The sequence below is a fragment of the Anser anser genome (genome assembly GCF_964211835.1).
Source record: "Anser anser genome assembly, chromosome: Z".
Lineage (NCBI taxonomy): Eukaryota > Metazoa > Chordata > Aves > Anseriformes > Anatidae > Anser > Anser anser.
In genome coordinates, this window is record NC_139723.1 from 44,113,936 (window position 1) to 44,140,740 (window position 26,805).

General features: G+C 38.2%; 1 protein-coding gene across 2 annotated transcripts in view; it reads right to left on the reverse strand.

Moving 5' to 3' along the window:
• Positions 1-26,805, reverse strand: part of NTRK2 (neurotrophic receptor tyrosine kinase 2) — a 202,575-nt gene that overhangs the window by 146,614 nt on the left and 29,156 nt on the right. For both annotated transcript variants that reach the window (XM_083818799.1, XM_083818798.1), the window contains exons 6-9: positions 13,551-13,687; positions 10,419-10,551; positions 8,575-8,874; positions 3,591-3,623 (exon numbers count right to left, since the gene is read on the reverse strand). In XM_083818799.1, the coding sequence (XP_083674925.1) occupies positions 3,591-3,623; positions 8,575-8,874; positions 10,419-10,551; positions 13,551-13,687 (603 nt within the window). The remainder of the gene's footprint in view (positions 1-3,590; positions 3,624-8,574; positions 8,875-10,418; positions 10,552-13,550; positions 13,688-26,805) is intronic.

Here is a 26,805-nt window from a genome sequence, read left to right on the forward strand (position 1 = left end):
TCTTTGCACATTTTGATTAAAAACAATGCTATAAGCCTACTGATGAAACTGAAGCCATAAATATGAAAAAGCAAAATGCAGAGGCATAGTTCTCACTAACCACAGAGGCACTAACCCTTGCTACTTAGAAAGGCGAGGAAGGGAGGGCTGCACCTTGGTAGAATTTGCCTTCTCTAGCTCCCAAGGCCATTTTGGAGAGCTCAGCTGGCAACGCTAGCAACAAGCTGCACCAGGTTTTTGATCTTCATGCATGCACAAACACATTTTCTTTTGCAAAGCACTCAGCAGGCTGGAGATTTTTGGTATATGAACCCACACAGCTACCTCTGCCACCAGTGCTACAGTCAGTACAGTCAGGTTGTCTAATCAGCTCATGTAGTCTATTCTGGCTCTATACCACACATGCTGAAGGACAGGATTTTTTTCAAGCCAAAATACATACAGAGCTTTCATGGGAAACAAAATTTAATTTCCTGGTCTTTTACCATTTGAACTCTCCAACTCAGCTTTGTATCTCTACGCCTATAGCTTCCTATGCAGCAAGGTCAAAATAGTAATGAAAAGCAAACAGCATTCCTTACTACAGGCAGCATAAACGTTACCCAAATGACTCACCTGCACAAGCAGCCTGGACACTGAGGCAGAGTGCTGTGCAGACCAGCCGCTACTCTGACTACAGGTTTTGCCACAGCAAAAGAGGAAACTTTTTCATTTGTAGGCAGCACATGAGCTCTTCACCAGTGCAGAATTCAGCTTTTAACAAGTATCTCAGCCTACAAGAATGGGTTTCCTTTACAACTACCTTCACTAAGTACTCACTAAGAGTTTTGACCAACCCTATTTGCAATAGCTTTATAACAAGACCAATAAACAAAACATATTGAGAACCTTCATTGCTCTCTGTAGTACAAAGTTTCTAGAGGGATTTTTTTTGCTCTTAAATTTACCTGTAAATAGTGGAGGGCAAAAGCAGTTGCTCTTTGCAATTCTGTTTACGTCCACATCTGTACTAAGCTACTGGGAAGCATACCCTGAAGGACTAATGAGAACTATGCAGAATATTTCATGTCTAGCTTTTGAGTCCTCCGAATGCAGTTTTATATTAAAATGGGCAAGAGAAAAAGTAGGTCACTTCGGTACACTGGTGTTGCATTGCCATTTCCCACCGTGTAACTGTGAAACATTTACATTTGAATGAGTGCCAGATTTTCAAAGCCTCTTGAAATGGGTGAGCCAGGCAAGGAAAACATGCACAACAGCCATCCAGCCAAAACCAGGCAATTCTGAATTAAAAAAATTCTTGTTCACTTTATTATGCAATCATGCTATAGACACATAGCATTCTGATACAGACAGGGTCACGCCTCTTGACTCACACTATGTGGGACTCGTATTGCTTCAGGGCCAGATTCCCTGGTGCCTAGCACCTTATGCAGTTACCTATAACTGTGCCAACTGAGGTAAAGCACATCTCTAGCTGGATAGTATCCTGTAGCTGCTTTAAAAACAAGGTGCAAAGCAGCTGGGATACAGATGAGAACACCGCAATAAACACTGGGGCGTCATTGTGCACAGTCCTCCTGTGGGCTCAGTGCTACGGGGCACGTTGTCTCTGCCATGTTCATGACCACATTAGAAGAAGCAGGGTGGCATGGAAACATGAACTAGCAGCCAAGGAATCTGGCTCTGTATTTGGTTTCCTGCACAACCCTGGGCAGGTTGCTCTGTCTCCACCAGTACCTCCTGCACAGGACCACTCCAGCCTCTCCTCCTTGCCTTTTCCAGCCACGAGGGACCAGTGACGGCTCCACGCCACCAGCAGGTAAGTCTCTACGTGCAGGGAACCCCCCAATGAACCTAACATCATGCAGACTTCTGCTGCCTCCCCAGTTCTTCTGTTTCCCACAGTATTTTTAAAACACTTAATGGGAAGCCTTTGGAAACCACCTCACAGGGAGTGCAAGACACAGAAGGGTCAAGTCCCAAGGGACAGCTGGGGAGCGAGTGGGCTTTAAACCTCCCTTCCAACATCATCTGAGTTGTGGATAAACATTAGCACAGAGATCAAGTGGTCTGAAAAGGAGTCGTGGAAAAGGCTTGGTCTCCAGGGGGAGCTAATCCCAGCGGGTTCCCCTGTCAGCTATGCAGGCTGTGGTTCTCCACAGAAGTGAAAGAGCTTCTCGGCTTTCCAGCCTGCCTCATATATTCATCTCACCAACTGGACTTGTGAATTTGGAATAATTTAGGGAAACACTCTGGAAAGTGTTTCTCAAAGCAAGCACTGAGTCACTGAAGCAAAGATCAAAGACAGCAATTTCAAAAAGCAGGAAGAAAAGCCAGAAATAACAAGGAATACTGCTTTCATCAGGATGAGATCTTGCTGGTTGTGATTCACTTGCACAACTTTGGGCACACATTTTGACAGAATCAACCAAAGTCACTTGAAGCACAGTGCTCACATGGTTAAAGCCATACACATGCACCAGGACCTTGGCAAACAGCTCAGAATCAAAAGCTTCATGTACTTATGTATATATGCTTATATAAATACAACAGAATTAAGAAATTGTGCAAACCACCATCACCTTCTGCAACTCCTATCCCCCTCAAAAATAATAATTTGGAAAGAGAGGGAGGGGAAGCTGTGCTTTAGTATTTCTAAGCACTTAAACCAAAATGGTGCTTCAGTTGCACATTTGCTAAAGTTTAATGACATGGAATGGAATCAAAGCAATAACATTTAAATCAGCTTAAAGAAAACTTGACTTATGGGCCATTTCATCCTAATGAAAGTATTCCAAACTGGATCAAGCTTCCACTGGAAGCTAAAGGGTGTTGGGGTATGTTGGTTAGAATGGACTTTTCATGCTCACCAGAAGTGTACCAGAAGTACTACATAAAACTAGTTGGTTGTTTTGCTGTTCACAGATTCTATTCTAATGCATGCTGGCTTCCACTAGGTACAGCCTAAAACATTTTGCCTAACTAAAAACTAATGTGAACACCATGTCATCAAATCTTCTGGCACTCACTCAGATATCACTGAGCTGATGCTTTGCTTATGTAAGAGAGATTAAAGGAAGGTACAAATGAGAGGACAGAGAAGAATAAATTGCCTACAGGAAAACTTACTTGTGCCAACCTCATTTCTAAGTGGGATTTAGGGGTACATTTTTGGTGACTAAACAAGTATGAAAACATTCCTGAAAAAATAAATTAAGTTATATAAGGAGAAATCATGAACTTCCTTTCCTCCAAGAAATGCCTCTGAAAGGTTCACAAAATCTCATGCCTGTGAGCTACATCAGACTACTGTTATCCCACAGAACCAATTGCAACCATTCGTAGCAGCGGATTTATGCCTCTCCTAATGTGAATCAAAAGCAGCAGGGTAAGTAAAGCATCACATTGCCCTTACCGATCTTAAATAATATAAGGCAGGAGAAGAACCGACAACACAAAGTACCTTTAGAATTGTATTGTAACATGTGCCATTTCAGTTTAACTGAGCCTGACATTCAATCTTTTAGTGGTTTGAGTTCCTTCATTTCTATCATTAAAAGAAAAGAAAAAGAAAATCAAATATATACCATAAACGTCTGGATCCACAATTGGGCCACTACCTGTACATGGAGAAGAGAAAAAAAATAAATAAATAAAAGAAAAAAAAGAAGAAAAAAAAAAGAAAAAGAAAAAGCCTTTGTAAATAGATTGTAAATGCTGAAAGAATAAGACTTTCTTTAGGATTTTTTTAAGGGTTGACATGTTATTTGCAATAGCATTTATCAGTACCTACACAAACACAAAACAACATCAATATATTACACTACCTGTTAATCAGATTACATTTCCAATTATTTTACAGGTATCCCAAGTTAGAACTTGGTTTCATGTACTCTCTGCTGTTAATGTGTATCTGAAAAAAGTGCAACAATAACTATTCTTGTTGAGAATCAATGATAAGATTCACCCTGACCTTAAGCAGACTTCAGTGGGAGTTATCATCACTGACTTTTACCTGGACAAAAAATTTTGCAATTTAAGCACTACGAGAGCAAAGTGGTTTACAGCTAGAACACTGTGAGCTGTCAAGTTAAGGGCTAGAGGTAGCAATGACCTACACAGCCCGATCTCACTCACTCTGTGAAAGGATGCTTCCCAAAAAGCAGATGCACAGCTGAAACACAGAGTTCTTTGTACCAAAAGAGTCTCCCATAAGCCAGCCTTTACAGAGGCAAATGGACACATCTAGTCTACACTTTTCTAAATTTTACTAGTTCCACTTTGCAGCTCTTTCTATTTATCACACATATGTAAGGCTGAGCACATATGTGAGTATAATGCACGGAACGCCCACTGAAATTAGCATGATATTAGACTATACACATCCTGAAAGATACTTGTGTTATATTTCAACATACCCATTCATCTTGGTTTATAATGTATTTATAGCATAGTATAGCTTATCTAGTAGACTCCTAACCATCTTTTCCTTATATTTACTCTTTTTTTTTAAATAAAATTAGCAGATAGTTAAAACCTTTAAAGATGAATTAAACTTCAAAAAGCATAACTCTAGTACTGTGTAGTAATTCCACACCAGTGGCATTACATTGGAATAAAGCCACTGACAAGTATGACCAGAACACAGTTGTTTCTGCTTATGTCAACAGCGTGAGAATCTGTGCTGAAAATACAAAACAAAGAGTTGCAAACTATCTGCAGAATGGCAGCAGATAATTAGGTTTGCTTTTAAATGCATTTGAAGATATTCTGGTATCCAGAGATATAGGCTAATAGACCCCATGGGAATTGTCAATCTGCAGAAATAAGTAACAAGTGAAAACAGCCTGTACTACTACTGTCTGTCCTCAAGCAACTTCTGACCAGGGTTTTCAGTTCACAAACTTTCATGGATTCAGTTTTTCCACTATAAAACATCCATTTGATGAAAGATGGTATTTCAAATTTACCTTCTGTAATCTGAAGGAAAAATAACGTCAACAAAACTCCCAGGCCTCTATTTCCTGCTAACATGGCAATATTTTTGTTACTGTTTACTGGAATGGGCTAAAGTCATCAAACTAGTTTAACCCTTAATTCCTGTCAGGGGCATTTAAACTAGGAAGTCATTGACTCCATTCAAATACCTTTTGCATAACTAAATACTTCACTTCAAATGAAGTGGCAAAAGTCATGTTTTTGAAATTTGGACCAAACCCAAATTTCTATTTAGAATTGCCTTCATAAAAGCGTATCTGCTCAATCATCAAAACGTCACTTGAAGCTATTTTAACATTAAACTTCACCACAGTAATTTTACATGTTTACATGCAATTATTTTTTAAGGCAAACAAAGAGTAGCGTAGTTGTTTTGGTCCCTGTTAGAACAGGTTGCTGTGTAAATAAACTATTAAGAATCTTATCCCATTCACTCATCTTTATAAAGTACATCAACTTGATTTGCTTACTTCTTTCTTTATAAAGTTGACATTTCCAAAATAAAGCAGCAGCAGCAAAAGACTCAATCCAAAAACATACTTTTCCAAAACAGACCCATGTTGTTATGCCACATTAGCAAGATACTACTTTTAAGGCATATTTAACATTTTCTTTTACTTTTGCAATATACTATGTGACTTGAATTCCTTCAGCTGAATTTTAGAGTACAGCGCTGGTAGATGACAGAGCTTGCTTAGTTATTATTGGTAAAAATCTCTCCAGCACTCATTAGTTGTTTTGGATCAACTTTGGGAACAGCTCCCAGAATGTAACTTGGATGTTTCTTGCCTAGTGTTTGTTGTAGTGTAATCTCAAATAAGCATATAATCGTCAGCCGGAACAGCTTCACTGGAATTCAAGAATTTTAGCAGACTAAAACTGGTTTAAAATCTACCTCGCAGAATCTGAACTTTCTTCTTCTAGACTTTAGCATCTAAAAGAGACTTTTATTTTATGATACTAACAATAATATCATTAACTCAATCCAAATCCCACTATGGTATATGTTTTCCTCTCATTTATGTCTGCAAAAAATGATCTGCAAGAAGCATGCTGGAAGTTGAGAATATCTTAGCACAAATTCTGTCTTTGTCATCATGTTTGATGCAACTTTGAAAGTAAAGTATTACTCTGTTGATGACAGAACACGTTTCAGACTTAGCTGTATTTTAGACAGATGTATAACTTATAGGTGAGGGTTTATATATATATGTGTTTTTTTTTTTTGTTTTGTTTTGTTTTGTTTTGTTTTTTACATTCAGTTCATTTGCTCATAAGTGATGCAATAACCAGAGAATGCAAAGCCTAGTGAGGATACCCCACCCCATGAAACATCAGGACAGGTATTTAATTCAGTTATGAAGGCATGGAAATGAACATAATACCAGGGTGTGGACCTTAATCTTTATGCTTCATTGTACAATATGTGGGCCAAAAGAAGAAACTACACAGTAACGACAGCACTGAAGAAGCCTTTCGAGTGTTTAGAAGAATCCTAACCGTGTTTTAAATTATAATACTAAATAATAATAATAATAATAATAACAATAATAATAATAATAATAATAATGGAGGATTCTGTTTTTTTAACATTTGCTTTTATGTCACCTTCAGTGGAAGAGAGAAAAATGTTTTGAAATATTCTAAAGCTCAGTGTCATGACTCTTATAGGAAAAAGCTCCACTAATAAGAACAACACTGAGAAGGCTAACTAGATGAGCAATTTCCCCTGTTGTTAATTTTTAAGACTAGTTTGGTGCCATCCTCTATGCATGAACTGATTTCTGATGCAGTTACATCCTGCCTGTATGTAGTTCTGTTTCCTCTATACTGTTTTTGTGAAGCTTAATCCACCGCAGAACTTGGGAAATGTTTAAAGAACACAGCATAGATTATCTGCAAACTTAAATTCCTTATGAATATAAAAATGATGGAGCAAATAATAACTTTGTCTGCCTGATTGGGAGGATGCCTTCTGTTCTATTTAGTGATTTAAAAGGCCACAACTGGAAAATTTTCAGTGTAAAGGCAAAAAGAATAAAAGAAAAACAGAACAGAAAGAGGATTTTGGATCAAAGACAACAAATGATAAATTCTTATAAATGTATTAGGGAAACTGTTACTCTGCTGAGAAAATGAAGCCAGGTTCATGTTAAATACCCAGAGTGTAGCAGAGCTTCCATTGCATAGAAAACATGGACGAGGTGAACTGTATTGCTGAGCTGCTATAACACAGTATCAGAGGATGCCAGTAGCTGAAATCATGGCATGTTCCTGTAATGAGTCTATTTAAGGAAGAACTGCAGAGAAGAAAGAGGAGAGGAACACTAAGGACAGCAGGAGTAAATACAGCCTGGCTGTAACAGCTCTTCACCTTCTCTTTCTAAGTGTGGGAAAGAGAAAGACCTGCCATCTTTCTCCCTATAGCAGACTGAGCTGTTAGGAGCAAATGTTAAATACAGACCATATTTTTACTGTCTCTAGCCTGCAATGCAGGAGAGAGAATTTAAATATTCACTTTTTTTTTTTTTTTTCTCTCAGATAACACTGGCAATGCACATTGCTGTTTCAGAAAAGACGGCTTTTTATATCCTGTGATTAAAAAGCCAAACGTAGATATATGCTCATATTTTCAAATACAATTGTGCAATTATTTGCACCAAAACATGCCTGTATTTCCACTCTTGCTGTGCAAGGTACACTCAGAGGTTTTTCTACATGAAACAATACATTTGCAAGTATACTTTCTTACCCTTACAGTCACTTCACACATGGTTTTGACGATGTGGTGAACTACCACACCACAGTGAACATCAATCACTGACAGGAGTCCCTGCAGTTCACTGAGTTAGTCTACCTTGAGTCTGCTCTCATACATTCAGAATGGCTGAGGCAGAGCCTCTAGAGCAGAAGATGCAGATATTTAACAGCAACCATCTTGAGCATGGATATTCCTAGGCATGTAGATCCCCAGCCTTAACTGAAATGAATGGTAATTGGACATCAAAATGCCTGAGAGGGCCTGAGACTTTGACCATCCTACCTCTGGACTACCTGTTTTCTCTCCAGCTCCCTCTGGTGTCCTAGACAAGGTATTATCGTCAACTCGCTGGACTGCATTACTGATTTTGCCACAAGGCACTAGGTGCTAATGTAGGCATCCCCGTGTCCTTGGATACACTACCTAGCTGCATTCACACATAGTGTAGAAAACCTGTGGAGTGATTGAACGGGCACTCGTTGCTTTCTAGATCAGAACTGAGGCTTGAGGAAACATTTCAGAAGCAGCCACCTTTCACTAGCCTTAGCTGACACTGAGAACAATTACCCAAAAGAAGGATTTAGAGAGCAGTAGCATGGCCTGCCTTGAGATGCAATAAACAAGAAGAAAATGTTAAAGGAAAGCATTATTTTAAAACTGATTTTGACAACACTCATTCAGAGGAAAAAAAAAAAATAAAAGCATATAAAACATTTCCTGAAAATCTGTTAAGCTGGCCAGGTGCACTGTCTCCACAATCCCATCAATTTGCAACTACTAACACTGGAAAAAAAAAAATAAATTATACTCACCATCTCCAGGCACTGACATGAAATGAGCATCAACCCGCTTTTCATCTTCTCCATACTCATTCTTTGCCAGTAAGGTATAAGCACCGTTATTCAGGTGTGTAGGGTTGTCCAGCTGAAGGCAGCCATGGTATTCACTTTGATTGATAACATGTATTTTAGTACAGATGTATTCAGACTCATTCAGTATAGCCCCTTCATAGAACCACTGCAATGTGGGCTTAGGGTTCCCTTTCACAGTGAATGGAATACACCAGTGGTGGTCCGGGGTTGGAGATTCAATAAATGTGATATTTGGTGCAACTATATTGGAAAAAAGAGTGAAGAACATCAGAATATCCTGAACAAGCCATTTTCCCCAGCCCTTCAAGTTATCAGGGAAGTATTTTTCATTCAAAGGTACAAAAGCATGTTATTTGTAGGAATTATTACAGGACACTCACTGGCTCTGCCTTGGGTACTACATTCACAACTGAAATTAAGCCATTCTTCAGAAAGAAACAAAACAAACCAGTTTCAGACAAAAACTGAACACCACTTAAATCCCACACCCTGCAAGGTGTGGGAAGTTCAGTTACTGAATCACTGAGAAGGGAGAGAGAGTGATTTTAGCTTTACTTTTTACTTTTAGCTGAAAAAAATGGTGCAGAGGAGTGCTGAAAGAACAGAACAGTATTGAAAATATTTAAAAGTTGGCCCAAAGCAAGCAGTACTGGAAATATCCTCAGCCAGGAATCCAAACTTTCAGATGATTTTCTTCACAGAATCAAAGCCAGAACAGATGACTTCATTCCCTGGATTCTTCTGACAGGGAAGGACCATTTTCTACTATACATTTTCTCATTATTTGTTCAAAACTGCTAAATGCCTCAAGTTTACAGACTTGTTCTGTTTCCCTCAGGAGACTATTACAACACCTTGCCCATTATTTCACTATTGGGAAATTTTCCTTGATATTTTTTCTTAACTGCATCCAATTTTGTCTATTTACACTCCCTTTTATCACTCATAACAGTGCCAAGCTCAGAATCTCATTTACACTGTTCAAACATTTCTAGTTTATGTTCTTTCCCATAGCTATTACATATCCAATTTCAACCTACAAACCATTTGAGGTACATCTATAGTGTTTTTTCTAGTTTTCTCTGTCATGAGCACATGCTGAACAAAGTTTGCCATCTACAAAGCGTTCCATTCCCATCTTCAGTTGAACAGAGGACTGCAACTTGTGAAAACATGCTGTCTTGTTCACACAAAATGAATTCAGGCTGGAATCTTAGATCTAAGAAGCCAGTGTCTCCATATTACATGTCCGTTCCCCCTTCCTTGGCCCTGACAAATAAGTACATTATTCAAAGCTATGACAAATAAATTTATATCTGGCAGTACAAATGTCGCAAGTGTGTTATTTTTTGAACAAACCAGTTGTTTATTTAGATAATAAAACCTTTAATATTTGTAGTCTCTTTATAACTAACTCTATGACCCTTTTGATGCATTCACACTTCTTAATTCCTAAGATAGTGTGTACATATATGCACACCATCACAAACCTTCCCACACTGACAGTGCCACTGAGTACTTTGGCTCTCAGACTGTTGCTTACAGGTTGTTCTAACTGGAAGATGAAGCATTTAGAAAAGTATTTTTTTACAGAACTTGGAGCAGAAGATAAATTCAGCAATTGCTGATTGAGCTATTCCCGTTATTAACAGCAGTAGATAGTTCACGTGCTTAAAAGATGTTTCTGTTTCTGCAACCTGTGCACCCTCAAAATATTTGTAACCAAAATAGCTGTTACTAATGTAGTTTGGCCTCATGAGCTGCATGGAGGCCTGTGTACGTACAGAATACCGTGAGCTCAGCAGAGGCTTGGTCCTCTCCCACAATGTTCTCTGCCACACATGAAATCCACAGCCCACTGTCCATGGATGAGACGTTCTTTATTGTTAGCGAAGCAGGATTCTTACTTGTGTCACTCTACAAATGATCAGAAAAACATAAATGTGTCAACTGAAGCCTAAAGAAACGAGGGAGAGGCAGGGAATCATTGGCCACGGCTCAACAGCATTTTTCGTTTTCCCTTCCCTTTAGCTCCATCGGTCTGTAATTAATCAAAATGTTACTTTGGCACCTTACCCAACAGACACAAAAGACAGAACCATCGGTGGTCGAAGTTCCAAAAGTGTAGTCCTGCTGCAAACACTGCACTTGTCCATTTCTCTGTCCTGTTCCTTTCAGTTTCTGCCTTTTCTAAACACTTCCCCTCTAGAAAAAAATGTCTTCTTACTCATCTACACCCTTGCTTATCCCTTTCTTCCATTTCATGACTTACTTATATGGTCCATCTCTAGTCCGCTTGAATTTTTCCTCCTCCCGTATATTCTGTTCAGTCCTTCTTTATTGCCCTTTGTCTCTTTGCTATTAAGCATGATATCTCTTCCACTGCTACCTTCTGAGCTGTACTGCATTGTGACAACTGTGTGTCTTCTCCCTCCTCCTTAGCCAAATTTCTCTTGAAAGCTTCTTCCTCTTGTAAACAATTTATGAGAAATTACATCCCTTCTAATACCTATAAGCTACTGTCCAAGAAATGTTTTATGTGTTCGAGCACTAAGGCTAATTAAGGTAAGAATTATGAATCTTAGAACTCTTGATTCTTGTGATTCTTAGAAAGCTCACGGCATATTTACAACCTTAAATGCCATATTAAATATGCAGCTATGCTACACTGCATAAAGTGAATAGGGCAGAATCATTAAAAAACAAAACAAAACAAAACAGAAAAAAAAAAACCAGCTAGCAAAGCTAGTTGTTAAAGACACTGTTTTCTTAAACCAGGTCGTTCATGTGATCTCCAAATAACTACTATTTCCATACTTGAATTTTTCATAAAATGCAAGACTACATTCTTAAAATGAAAAAGAACCAAAACATATTTAGAAAACATACAATGATTAGTATCCTTTTTAAAAAAACTCCTTTTGAAATACTTTTCTTAAATACTTTTTAACTTATGCTTCACTGTTGCACAGTAGAGAAAAAGATAATGCCCTGCAAGTATAAAACCACAGTGACTTTCAGCAGCAGTCAGTGGGGATATGTGGGGACACTCCTGCATACAGGACCAGAAGTTTGAACCTCGAGGTCCCATCTAAACCCCACTTGACTTAAATGCCCCATCGATATCAGTGTGACATTGATATCAGTGTGACACTGATATCAATCTGTGATATCAATCAGGCAGTGTGGAAAAGCCAAAAAGCCCACTGCATATTTCTCTATATGCAGCTCTCAGAGGTGAGAAGTGCTTAAAGCTGGATTCAGAGCAGAGGCCTTCAGTAGTGGATTAAGGGCTGAAACCTATAGCAAGAAAAATCTAACTGACATAAACAAATTTATATACCAGCATAAAAAATAATCATATGGTGAAATGTAGGACTAGAGTATAGTTTTAACTTCTGTTAACATTTCTCTTTGTAAAACGGGAAAGAGAGAAAAAGCAGGCAAAAGCAGCATAGGAGGTGAAGAAAAGGGAGTCAGCAACACAGATATGAAAGTGAGAGAAAGGAAACCAAAAAAACAACACTCATGGAGAAGGGAAGGATAGTTGTGAATGAGGCTTAAAAAGCACTCATTCTTCTGCTACCGAAAAGACTACCATGCTCCACAGCTAAGGTTGTAGCCAGCCTATATTACGAGACCCACCGAAATCTCACACATGAAGTTATGCCAGGACAGAGTATTTCTGGAAAGCCTGAAGAAAACTGAACATGGCATTTGAAAGATAGGAGGGTTAAAAAATGAAGTGATCTCACTTTTTGAACAGCATCCCACATTTGTTTTGGCTCATAACTAAAAAAAGGAAAAGAAGAAGAAAAAGAAAAAGCACAACTTGGCATAAGTTCCCCAAACTGTTTTAATTTCTTGTTCTTTATGACTGTGCCTTTGGGTAGTTTTCCTGACTAGAGAAAATTTTAAAAATAAAACTAGAGCTGTCTAGAATTCTTTCTTATGGAAGCTGAGAGACACACTAATCAAATCCTATCTATACGGCCCAATATAATGACCTCAGGACGGAAAGTACAAAGGTAAAGACACCCCAGAGGTCCTTGCATTCTCACACTGCAGGAATAGTTTTAGAAGTACACATCCCACACTTTGTACAGACCAGAAAGCTTTAGGTTGTCTGCACCCTCATGAATACAGGGTAGCCAATGCCATGAAATTGTAAATAACAGAAGGCGTTGCACCATGAAAATTATGGCAATTTAAGGGGTCAGCAGCTGCACCTGGTTAAACACTTCTTCTTATCAACAACTCCATCAGAATGAACTGTCTATCTCCATTGTGCATACAGTCCAAGGAAAGGGCATATAACACAAAGTTCTCAGAAAATAAAATTCTCACTCTCTTTGGCTTTGTTGAGGTAACACCTACATACTTCATTAAAAAAAAAAATCTTTTTAATAAAACCTTCACCTTAACTTTCTTGACTCTCTGTAGTTACTTTGTTTTCTTGAAAGAAAGTGAAACAAAACACAAAACAATTAATACTGACAAACAAAATTGTCCAACCAACAGTTAATATGGACATGAAGGTTTTGGCTTGAAAATATAATAAATTAACAACTTAAAGCTTTTTTCATGCCTTGGGTAGGTAAGAGATATTCTTTCTGTATAGGTATATGTCATACTGAGAAAGGACTTTTGCTTCAGTATCTTTATTCACCATGTTAACCCCAAGAAATGACTGCACTCTCATTTACAAATCTGAAGTAACAAGTGTTTGCCATTTTCCAAAAGCACTGCAGTAGCTGCCCTGGATTGAAAGAAACTGGTAAATAAATTAAAGTCCAAAATCAATCTTCTATTTCATCTTTTTGATAAGAAGTTAACTAAAGCTGGACATGAACTTTGTTCCATCCATCAGCAGATATTTGTATAGGAATTATCACTTCTTTGAATATGAAACTTACCTCATGGTTTGAAACAAAATTAGTGAGCACCCAGGACACATTAGGGGGTGGCCCTCCAGTAGTATCACAGTACAATGTGATGCTCTTTCCTTCTACCACGGTGATGTTGTAATTGCTTAAGTTTGCTGAGGGTAAGTCTGTGATAGAAACAACAACAACAAAAAACACATGCTTTTGTACGTGTCAGAAATGGACACTGCTCAGTTCTAAGCAAACTGCATAAATACAAGCCAAAACAACACTAAATTAGATATTCACTGTGGTCAGTTACTGTTGAATTAGAGAGTACAAACACCATCTTCGGAAACTACAATCTTTAAGCTGCTACATAACATTTTTCTGCGCCACCTCTGCTTCACATCTTCAGAATAAACATTACTGCAAATGAAAACACATTAAGCTAATTATATAGGAAACTGTTGCAGGTGGGCAAACAGAATTTATCCTAACTTCAGCTTTTAACTTAAAAAAAAAAAAAAAAAAAACACTAAAACCTTCCCCTCATTCTTTAAACCTGGAAATTTAAGCTGTCTCTGTTACAGTTGCAAAGAAATCTTAATTTTCCAGAAAGTAACTGACACTGTGGTATTCTCACTGTTGTCCACAACACTAACGGGAAATTACCATTAGCCCCCAGCACCACACAAGAGATTACAGCCCTCCCTCTCACACAGAGACATGGCTCACAGAGAGCACAAAACCCAAACCTTCAAGTACAAAATGAGGGAAACAAAGCACTGAACATATCAAAACAGAGGAGAGAAAGGGCAGAAGAGCGGGTTGGCTATTGCACAGAGCTGCTTTCCAAGGCTTCCCAGCAGGCTTAGCTATTGCTCTCAGTAAAGCCAGGGTACCTGGTGAAATGGTACCACTCACCAGGAAAACAACCCAAATTTTGCAGAAGACAGGACTCCCCCTCCAACTCATAGAGTTATAAACCACTCTGCACCTCAGTCTTCAGCACCCAAAGCAATGTGAGCTTCCAGAAGAATAAATATACAAGTGCTTCCAAATGCACAAGGAATTATAGACTGACCCTCCTCAATAAAATGTAAGCAATACCAATAGACACCTAGTACACAGGGCCACACGCCACATTTCTTTACAAAGCAAATAATGATGCAGCATGCTAGAAATATCAATTCTTTCTTAAGTCATTCTGCAGCTTCAGGTGGAGCTGCTATGTACTGTAAAAAGCCTTGCCCTCTTTTATGATGAATTTATGCTGGAGGGTAGGAAGGCCCTGCAGAGGGACCTGGATAGGATGGGTCAATGGGCAGAAGCCAATTGGATGAGGTTCAACGTGGCTGAGTGCCGGGTCCTGCACTTTAGTCACAACAACCCTATGCAGCTCTACAGGCTTGGGGCAGAGTGGCTGGAAAGCTGTACAGAGGAAAAGGATCTGGGGGTGTTGGTCAATGCCTGCCTGAACGTGAGCCAGCAGTGTGCCCAGGTGGCCAAGAAGGCCAACAGCATCCTGGCTTGTATCAGGAATAGTGTAGCCAGCAGGACCAGGGAGGTGATCGTCCCCCTGTACTCTGCTCTGGTGAGACTGCACCTCGACTACTGTGTTCAGCTTTGGGCCCTGCAGTACAAGAAGGACATCAAGGCCCTGGAACATGTCCAGAGAAGGGCTACAAAGCTGGTGAAGAAGTTGAAACACAAGTCCTATGAGGAGCAGCTGAGGGTACGGGGGTTGTTTAGTCCAGAGAAGAGGAGGCTCAGGGGATGCCTTATTGCTCTCTGCAGCTAACTGAAAGGAAGCTGTGGAAGCTGGGGGTCAGTCTCTTCTCACAGGTAACTAGTGATAGGACTAGAGGGAATGGCCTCAAGTTGCTCCAGGGGAGGTTTAGGTTGGAAATTAGGAGACATTTCTTCTCAGAAAGAGTAGTCAGGTGTTAGAACGGGTTGCCCAGGGAGCTGGTGGAGTCACTGTCCCTGGGGGTGTTCAAGGAAAGGTTGGATGTGGTGCTTAGGGACATGGTTTGGTGGTAGGGTGATGGTTGGACCAGATGATCTTGGAGGTCTTTTCCAACCTTAATGATTCTATGATTCTATTTCTCATCAGCAGTTCTATGCAAGTTTTACTTGCAATTTATGATCTCAAATAACCTAGTTTATCTCCTATGCTGGATGTGTATGCATGATCCTGCAACTACTTTTCCTTTCCTGAAACAATGTTTTTTGTTTGTTTGTTTGTTTGTTTGTTTTTGTTTGACTGGCTGGTTGGCTTTCTTTTTTTGTTTGTTTGTTTGTTTTAATACATATATATACAAGTTACAAGTACAGAATTTGCATTATGGACTTGCAAGTATGAAACTTTACAGAGGGACTTCTTTACTTATGTAAAAAGCCCCTAACAAACAAGTAACCGCCTTGTTACTGTGAAGTACAACACTTTAATATGTTTGCCAGAAGTTCAATAGAAGCTATATGTATTGGAAATCTCTATTTAAGTTTTATTAGTTCAATAAAAATGAAATGAGAGGAACTAATAGCAAAGAGAAGACTAATCATTTTCCAGGCAATGCTTTCTTGCCTGATAAGATTTGAAGATCAGCACAAGTACATGATAACTGTTTAGGCAATTCTAGTGCTTTAAGCAGAGCTGTAATATGATTCTCATTATAGGCATCATGGATTTATTCTATTATTTTCACTTTATAAATCATATGTGGAAGTTTATCGAGACAAAGCTGGACAGTTTGTACGCCTTGATGCAGTAATCTGTTACCGAAGGTAGCCATCTGCTCTCGCCTGCTGTGAATTCAAATCTCAGCAGTGTCTGTCAACTAGTTGGGCAGGAAATAAAACTAATCTTAGGGAACATTTGGATATTAATTACACTGGTTAAGGAACAAGGAGAGAAGTAATGAGATCATTTGCTTTATAAAGTTACCCTTTCACACCACCTCTGAAAAGCTTTCCAATTGCTTTTGCCAGACCTGGATATGCAAAGACTATCAGGCTCCCTTCTTCCTGGCACAAGTACTACAGACAAGGTCTACATGATAGATCAATGCTTCACTGTTCAAGCCTACATGGTTCCTAATAGCATATCATTTCACATGAAACCTGTCATTTAAGCAAAAATTAAGGTAACTTTGGTCTCTTAGATCCCAGCTTTAATAGCTGTTAAGTTCTGAGACAGCTTCGTCCTGCTGTGTGTTATTCACAGGATAGACAACAGAAGTTGAATTCCTCTGGTACTGGTTCTTGTTCCCACTTCCCAAAAGTCTGCACGTACCATGCTCATGTTATATCTCTGAGGAAGACAGCTATATCATGCTTGAATCCTGCTAGATTAAAAAATAAAAATGCTTTTTATTCTGTAGATTCTTATTGTTACACTAAAAACCAGTTACAGGGTCTTGCAGAAAACATCACAGCAAAAAAATAAGACTATAACAGCTATATTATATTAATTATATTGTATTGTATTATATTTTATAGTGTAATCACATAATTGTACGTGTTTTCTTTTATTCCTTTCCCAGTCATGAAAGGGTGGGGAAACACAAAAAAATTGCCTTTGGATACATTTTTGTTGGTTGCATATCTTGAGCTACTGAACTTTTGTTCACCAATGTCATTCTGTCTTTTTTTTCAGGTGGCACTCAGACTACTCCACAGGCAAATACACATTAGTTGAGAGAGATGGCTCTGTTTAGAGAAAACAGACAGCAACATAAGACCTCAGATCTAGAAAAGGTGATATATTGGACTTGCCAGTAAAGCAGTGAGACCAAGGAGCAAAATCTGTACTTACAAATAAATGCATACAAAAAGATATAATACTCCCTAACAGATACATATGCTCAGTATGTGTACTCAGAGTAGTGTGAGACCATTTATAAGAGTCAGTAGCATTTTGACACCTACAGTACTACAAAGATATTCAGCCATGCTGCACTTATTCCTAACTTACTTTGGCTAAACACGGTGTTTTAGATGAATATCACTTATGTTAATAGATGCACATTTAAAAGGACTTTGTATATAGCAATCAATGCAAGCAACCACATGACAGGTTCAAATGGTTTTGTATACTGCCAGCACAGTGAGTTTAGACTGTACCACAACAACCCACACAAGGTAGACATGACATCATCTTCCCACAAGTCTCATCCTGATATCTGTCAGACGGAGATTAGCCTATGCCCCAAAGCTTGACACATAGTATTTCTTTCAAACTTTGATAGCATTAATTATTATAATTCTGGATATCAGTAATAACCTTGCTAGTATCTGATTTATTTTTTTAAGTTTGCTCTGTTCTTAGCCTTAATAGCTTTCTACAGCAATGAGTTTCACAGATGTACTGTCCAGACTGTATGCAAAAGCATTCCCTTTTACCATATCTGAAATTTGTTTCTGAATTTCAAATTCATTGTGTGCTGTCCTAAGTTTAAGTGTAAAACTTCTCTTAAAGTGTTCTAAGAGGACAGAAAAGAAGTTTGTGAATGATCTTCTTAAGATCACTCTATTTTATTTGTTTTTCTCATGCCCTTTTTCTTTTTAATATCTATTCAAAGCTTTCCATTCTCTCAAAAAATAGGAGAACAGAACTTGCTATTGAGGATTTAAAATTGTAATGTTGAGTTTAATGGATGGATAGCAAGGGTACACTAAAATCTATGTGTTTCATTATGTATAGGCATACAATAGCCAGAGAAAATCTGTTTTCATATTGAAATTGATAACATTTTATTCCAGGGAATAAGTAACCGGATTTGAATAAGTAGTTACTTCCACTCACCCCAGACCAATGGGGCAAAACAGAGGCAAGCAGGAGGGACTCATTTATGCCCAGTGAGTCTCCCTAAGTATCATGTCAGGCTTCAGAGGGAACAAACCCTCCCTTAAGAAAGGGGGACCTAGTTACCTTCAAATCAGTGCAAATCAATGGCCTGAGGCCCTGTTATAGTGGAACTGTGAAGAATAACTAGGGAATAACTCATATATTCAGAGTGCACAGCTGGGACTTCAACAATCACAAAACCAAATATTTTGGCTAAAATCTTATAAGGTTACAACAACATTTGACTACACAACTGTTAATGGCAATTAATAAAAAGAACATGTCTAAATTCCTACAGCTTTCAAGGACCTCATGCTGCTACTTACTACTTTCTACAGAAAAGTTACACTAGTTTTGGTAGAGCCAAACAGTCACTGCATCTGTGAAAGGAAGTGTATGACCTAATTAAGAAGCAACTGAGTATTAATGCAGATTATGGTCAGCAGCTCAACTCTCAGCACCAAGTTCATATTCTAGCCAATGTACTACAGCAACTTCTAGAAGAACAGTGTTGTAAGCAAGGAGAAATGATTTTACCATTACACCCAAGATGTTGCTTCATTGTTTAACTATCTTAACAGTTACAAAAATTTTTACAAAATTATTTCCAGATTGAGTTTTTCAGTTTCCTTTTTCATCCATTCAATTCTGAGATTTCTTCAGCTGCCTGAAAACCTTAATCAAAAAGTTTTCTCAATATGGTCAGTTACCATCACTAATACCTAAAAAATGACATGATGAAGAAATGAGTACCTGAGAGAACACTATAAATTCAATATTACATTCATTTATGCCCTCCTCTGCACATTAAACCCCTGATTTTCATCAGCCTGTCGACAAACTCCCACGAGTCTAGCCATAATGCCTTGTCACTAAGTGGTTTTTAATGTGGCCCATGACATCTCTTTTTAGTTTGGCACATTTTTGCAGGTCAACCTGTTCTGTGGTAAGAACAAAGAGTTTTCAAGAAAAAAAAGACATTTTTTCCTCATAACTAGTCAACTGCATCTGAATTTCCATAAGGCCACATTAATCCTTATCTTAAATCCCTAATCATTTTTTTTAATAAATGTATCAGACCCAGAATGATTAAATTAATGCTAAGGCCAGCAACCATCTATCAAACTGAAGCATGTAAAGGCAGAAACACTGATTTATAATATATCTTCTATGATTCATAAGATACAGTGTCCCAAATCCAGTCTGCTTACTTCACATAAGTTTTAAACACAGTTCAAGTTTCTTGGCTCCCCTGCTTTTGCTTTTTCCCTCTAGGGAGAAAGTATTCAACTAATTACAGCACTACACTACAGCTTAGTAACACCCACTACTTGTGCTGTCTAGAACCTGAAAAAAGGATGGTTGACAATGCAATTTGTTAAGAACTGTGCACATGGATCTGCAAGTTTCAGAGACTTTACTGTCTCTAAACACGTTTTTATCAATACATGATATAAGAAAAATAAGGTTTTCTCATATAATTCCATTAAAATTCTGCCTTGTTTGAAAATACAGGAATGTCTACAAATTCTAAAAGTCTTTTCCTATGGCCTTTTATGGGTTTAAAAAAAACAACACAAAAAGTTGTCTAGTAATTCCAGCTATAAAGCTAGGAGCTGTTGGGTATGTGATTCACCTCCTGTGTTTCACTTAGCAGCTATCTGCAGCCAACAAACTCCAAGCCAAATTTCAGCCATGGGGTAAGTGGGCACATTTCCACCAAAGTCTGCAGAATCATAGGGCCAAAAATCAGCCTGACTGCATCTTTAGAGCACTGTAAAAAGGACAGTCCAAAAGGTTATATGCAAAACATGAAGAAACATAAATCATTGTTTCAATTTCCTGTTGCATTACAACCCCAGAATCAAAATGTTCAATACATAGAAATAATTGCAGAAATCTCACAGAAGCTATTCTAAGATGACCCCAGCCATTTTCAGTGAAATATATATATATAAGTCAAACAAAATACAGAATCAGAAGAAATGAGAAACACATACAAAACATTATTTTAGCAACCAGAGGATAGAGAAGCCTGCATCTTTCTGCTTCGCTGCTCTAACCATCACGCACTACTCTGCATTTCTCCACCGTAATTTTGCTATGGTGCAGAACACAATTCAGAACTTCTATCAGATTAAAATGAAGAGTAAAGGCACTAATCTAAAAGGTAAGGTGAAAGAAGGAGAAGGAATTCTGGCTTATGGCCCTTTTCACTATTTTATTTCCACAGTATATGCACTGAGTGTCAATGTAAACTAAAGAAACTGTCCCAGACAAAAACCTCTTTAGCTCTTGAGGAGAATATACAACCACTAAATAAAGCACTGAACAGAGATATGCTCTCCAAGAAGCACAGCAAATCTTGGTAGGTATTTTCCATATTGACTATGGTATTTTGCACAGGTCTGACAGGGTTAAGCTAGAATAGTCTCAAATACTATACAGGTTGGTGGTGAGAACATTATCCCTGAATTTGTAGGTTAGATTCTGCTGAATCCAGAGAAGGGTTACAAAATCCCCTCAAATAGCCACTAATTTCTTTTTTTCTTTTTCTTTTTCTTTTTCTTTTTCTTTTTCTTTTTCTTTTTCTTTTTCTTTTTCTTTTTCTTTTTCTTTTTCTTTTTCTTTTTCTTTTTCTTTTTCTTTTTCTTTTTCTTTTTCTTTTTCTTTTTCTTTTTCTTTTTTTGTCTTTTTCTTTTTCTTTAAAGTAAAATCAAATAAAAGGAGGAACTCTTGTTATGTCCTTTTGAAAGGAAAGGCATGAATTCCTACCGTTGAGAGAGACTGGGTCCAAACGTAGAGGATCCTTGACAATGCCTTGAGAAGAGTCCTTCTGCTCTGAGTTTAGGACTTTCCCATGCCTTTAGCCTTTCCTAATGAGCAGCTGGAAGGCATGTGCACAGTGAACAAGCTCATTTCAGACTACCTCTCACTAGATGTGCTTGCTGCCTCAGTATACCTTCTTAAAAGTCCTGCTCTCTTCCGTACCGCGACAGATCTGATACTCACAACACACACCTCGTCAGCCTATGGAGGAATGTCTTTCTGCAGGGAAGCAGAATGAGTGATGTGGCAGCTCACTGAGCCACCCAAATATGTTAAAATATTAAAAGACATCTGCCTCCAATCATGACATGCCTGATTGTCACATTCAGCTGGGAACTTTTACAGAAAATAATTAAACAAGTACAGCCTCTACCGGAAGACGATGATTATTTAAAGTATGCTTTCCCAGAGCCAACACACCCTTATTTTGCCTTTATGCACTCCATCACTCCCTGGTTAACTGAAATTATCACTAGAAGCAAAATTCTGCAAGTAGAGCCTGCCTGTGCCACCACGAAGAACACAAAACTTGCTAACCCATCTTCACGATTACAGAAGCAAACACAACCTCCGCAGAATGTTCAGGGTGCACAGCCGTGCTGTCTGTACATTTCAGACAGCGCTTCAAATGCCATCGTGAAAGCTAGGCAGGCAAAAAACCACCTGCTCTGTACCAGAACACGTTCACATGGATAGAGACCCATCTTCTGCACTCAACCTGTACAGACGCTTTGAAGCTTGCCGCTGAGTTTTCAGACCAGATGGAAGGCCTATGAGCTATGTGTCCAAGGCTTCTTTCCCTAGCTATTTCAGTTCTGGAACTTCTGCCCAGGCCCTTCCGTGTCACTAGGTCTGGTGTGGGTTCTAGCAGAACGATACTCATTAAGAAAGGATCTTGCAGCACCCGAACCCTTTAACTGACCTTGTCCCCAGTATTAATATCAAGTTTGCCTGCAAGAATTTTCAGATTATATAATTCTGTAGAGGCTGCTAATCTCATCACCACTTCCCTTGCTAACCGTCTCCAGCCATGTTTTCTCACAAAATTCCCTGAAAGATTAAGGAAATTAAATTACGTCCAGAAAAATTGTTCTCAACTGGTATTTAAGCTTCAGTTTATCCACATCAACTTTCAAAAGAAAACCAAATACATTCAGTGTAGTTGGGGTGAATACAGCAGCCACAAGTTTAATAGATGAACTGAGCTAAACGGCCTTTGTAATGCAAGTTAATCAGGTTTAAACTAGCTTATGCAAACCTTTAACAAACAGCTTCTTATTCGCTCAGTGCAAGGAACGTGGTTGCAATTCCTGTAGGTTTATCTGGAGAATTCCATGTGTGTCTAGAAAATAATGCTAATGTGTCAAATATTGCAACATGATGAACGCAGGACCCTGAAACAGAAACATTTTCAGAGAATGACATAAATAAGTAAAATTATGGGTTTCACTTTGATACCAAGTTTGCATATGACTGAAGTGATGTCTTCATGAATTGTCTCAATTTTTAAAGTGAGAAAGTCTTTTCTGTGGAATATGGCTGTCAGTCTTCATCACAAGTTACATCACAAGAGCAAAGTAGGAATACCTACAGCCAATAGCCATATTGCTGTTCTCCCTCGTTAGATCAGTACTCCACACTTATGCAGATGTGCCAAGTTAGGCACAGCGAATAACTTGGCAAATGTGTACAATGCATTGAGTTCAGGATCAATACCTGAATGGTCAAGAAACATTTCTTTTCTTTAGGTATTGTTCTACCACTTTATATTTCTAACCAGCTTTGTATTATAAACTTACTTCATTCAAGTTCATGAAGAAATTAAATCAGTATTACAAAATGAAATTCTGCTTTTTTTGAAAATGACATGTTCACATACACTGCATATATTCAACTAACATCATTCAGAAGCCCTGATTTGCATAGCATATGTCTAGACATCTGTATGAAAGTTAATGGTCACTTCATGAGCAGATCAAAGTCTGCACGCTCGCAAGTAAGTTATGTACATGTCTTTGAAAATGAGATTCCTGTTGCCTTTTCAAATACCCATAAATCATTGCTTATTTTCCCTGAAAAGCTAGAATAAGGAAAATTATTTTAATTAAGTTAGGAAAATTCTAACTTAACTTTGGAGCAACAGTGAAACCCTACTACTGTCAAAACACTTATAAAAAAAAATGCAGTCCATGATCATAGATAAGAATTAAAACTCTTACAGAGAAAATAAGAACAGTTTGCCACCATACATCATGCATAACATCTACTTCTTGAGCCAAAATAAACAACACAGGCTGGAGAGCCCATGAATATTCTAAAAGGTAAACATGGAGAATGTTTAAGGCTTTTTTTAAACTCACTTCATTCTGCCTGTAATGTTCTCTTCCTGGTACTCTTATCTGTGAATTCTGGCTGATAATGGAAAAAGATGTCAACACCCACTGGATTATGCCTTTGCTTGTGGTTTTAGACTGCATTGTACTGTGACTGCCTAAGAACTAATGCTTATTTTATTGACTCACAAATACTACAAATCTTTTCTGTAAATTCAAAGAAATAAACCTGTCAATCCTTCAGTTTGCCTTTTTCCCCCCTTAGAATTTATAACTGCCTGCCTCCAATCTGATATTTCTTTTACTTATTTACCTCTAGGACAAAAATCTACCCCCAGAAAGAGGCTGAAATGAAGCCAGACCCAGTCCAGTCCATTTATAATCATCCGAAGAGTTGCCTGTAAAAATGTCATGGCTTTCCCAACAGAGCAAGAAATGGACAACCCATTTCTGTATGTTGTAACTCTATATTACAGCAATGACTTCTAAAATTCTGTTAGTTACTTACAAGAAGCAGCACTAAACTAAGATCAACACCCACCCCTTACAGTACCTCATGCACAAGGGAAGAGACAGAAAAAAATTTAGCAGTCATAAAAGCATGTCTTAGGTCAGACGAAATTTCTGCATATATAAACAAATAGCCAGTCTGCACATGTTTGCTATATGTACAACAAATTGGTACATGAGAATAATTTGCCACTTCGTTCGGTATACTTTAGCTAGCATGTATGACCAATGACAGACAGAAAACATCTGCAGAGACAACATATGATAAATAAGCACACAATGCTGGTAGAATAAACAAAACTGAAAGCCAGATCAAGCCCCACACCAGCATATATAAAACAATCTATCTGATTAACTAAACTGGCCACATAAGGCAAAATAACATAACCAGACTGAGATACAGAGCAACAAAAAATCCATATGGGAATGCAAATACAGCTGTAGAAGCCATGCCTCCCCCAAAAACAGAAGAAAAAAAAAGACATCTCCAGTGTCAGTGAATTCAACAGTAATAGCCAAATGATTGAATGATTTACCAGCAAGAGCAACCAACACCTTAATAATCAGTCTCAAAGAACCTGTTTTTGTCTCCCTAGCATTCAGTGAGCTCCAGGTGATGTGCAAACTGATAGACTTTCAAGTGAGTTTACCCTACACATAGAACATGTCTTGTTTCTACAGACTTAACACACCAGTGGCAACTGCAACCATCACTTACAGAACTAGTAATGAGACCCAAATATTTACTTATTTACTTCGCATTCTAGATTTTCTAACACAATTTACCAGGTGGAAACAACCCAACCCAAAACAAAACAAAACTAAAGGATGGTCTAGGCAGCAATGCTGTCAATGTTATATGGACAACCAGCAAATGCAGCAAAAACGGAAGAACTAATCACTACCCAATCTCTACACCAAAAGCTTTACTAAAACTACTGTGGTAGTAGTAGATAAAAACTTTCCATATAGTAATTAAGTCTGACTTTAAAACTGAAAAGTATCCAAACATTTTCATCATACATAACCATATTTCAAATGCAGTTGAAAAAATAATGCTGTGAACATCACAACAACTGATGGACACTTAATACTGCAGCTGGAAATGATCTTCTAGTGAGTCAGCATACCTGATTTGAAACCTCAAGAAAAGAAATCAAAAACTTGATGGCATCTAAATTGCAACCAACCTTTAATCAGCACGTTAATGAACATTTCCACCATATAAACAATAAGTAAAGTACCACAGAACTTTGCTAATTTTCACATCAATTATCTACAAACCAGAGCCTTGTGATCAAGAAACCACAGTGGTCTCTTCCAACTTCCCAGCAAGAGGTTTATTAACAGCCCACAGTGGCGAGATGTCCTATCAGTTCCTAAATCAAAAAAAAATTAACAAACCAGAGCAAAGGGATGAAATCCTTTTATTAGTGGAGAAAACTAGAAAATGTTTTATTAACAAAATTCAAAATCTACATGCCTAAAAAAAATTCTCTTGACATCAAAGGAGCTAGAAGGGTCATGTAGTTCACAGGGAAAAAAAGAAAAAAGAAAAAGAAAAAAAAGCAATGACTGTAAGTAACATATGTCAAAAGCTCAATTCTTCGTCTATTTCAGTTTTACTTACTAGCATCTCAAACAGTGCTAGAAATTAAATAAACTAACTACACCAGTAGCTTTATTTTTTTTTAATTGTCTTGTGCTTTTAAACACAAAAAAATTATCTGCAGAGATACTGAAACCAACAGCCATGCAGTGGACCTTTCAGAGCACAGGCCATGGTCATGAAGATGGTCATTGCTCCTCACCTGGGATTCCCTATTCTCTGCCTGAGAAATGGCAGTGTTGTCACCTTTACTAAAAACCTATGTCCTGCATTTGTTCATATTGGAAAAAAAAAAGGTAAATTAAGTTGTTTTTTTTTTAAAAAAAAAGAGAAAGGAAAATAAAGGAAAAATACAGGTGTATAAGATCTAGCGAAATTCACACCCTGCAAACCAACATTAAGCCAAGAGTGTGAATCATTTGCAGGCCTCTGTGGATATCCATACAAATCTTCAGCAGAATGCAAAATTTGCCATATGCAAATTTCACATCTGAATGTCATATATTCTCACATTTCCTTCTCTTTTCCTCCTCTGTTTGGAAGTACTACATTTCCTTCTCATGTCAGGTATTTTAGTCAAGATGTGCCCACATGATGTGCACATGTGCATACATACGTCTACAGAGTATCAACAGGTCAGTGCCAAATCTATTGTGACTGCAGATGGTCAAGAACCAGGAGAAAGAAATAATGTCTAATAGGCTTAATCCTGGGTATTTACCACCAAAGTTTTCAGAGGAAAATCCTATCTGCCTGGCAGCTTCTAGATATGCCAGCCAACGATGTTATGAGAGACTATGCTGGGGTTCCTATTTCATACCAATTGATTTCAATCCACCAGGAGACCTTTCTATATCCAGCAGATTAATCTACCTTCTGTTCCATCCAACTGAGACTGGGGCTTGGTTCTATTTAGCTGGAGTTGGTATCATCTCCCATTTCAGGTAAAGCAGACCCTGTAGCACACAAGACCCCCTGAACAAGTTGCATGTTATTTTTCATCCCATCAGACACTATCATGATTTTTGTCCTGAATATGCCAAGACACCTGGCCCTAGCAGGATGCAGGACACAAGATTAATGGAATGGTATACGTCCATGACACACATTACCACCACTGAAGGCAGCATGTGTTAAGGTCTGCAGCACGTCTCTGCCATAGCTGTTCCTTGC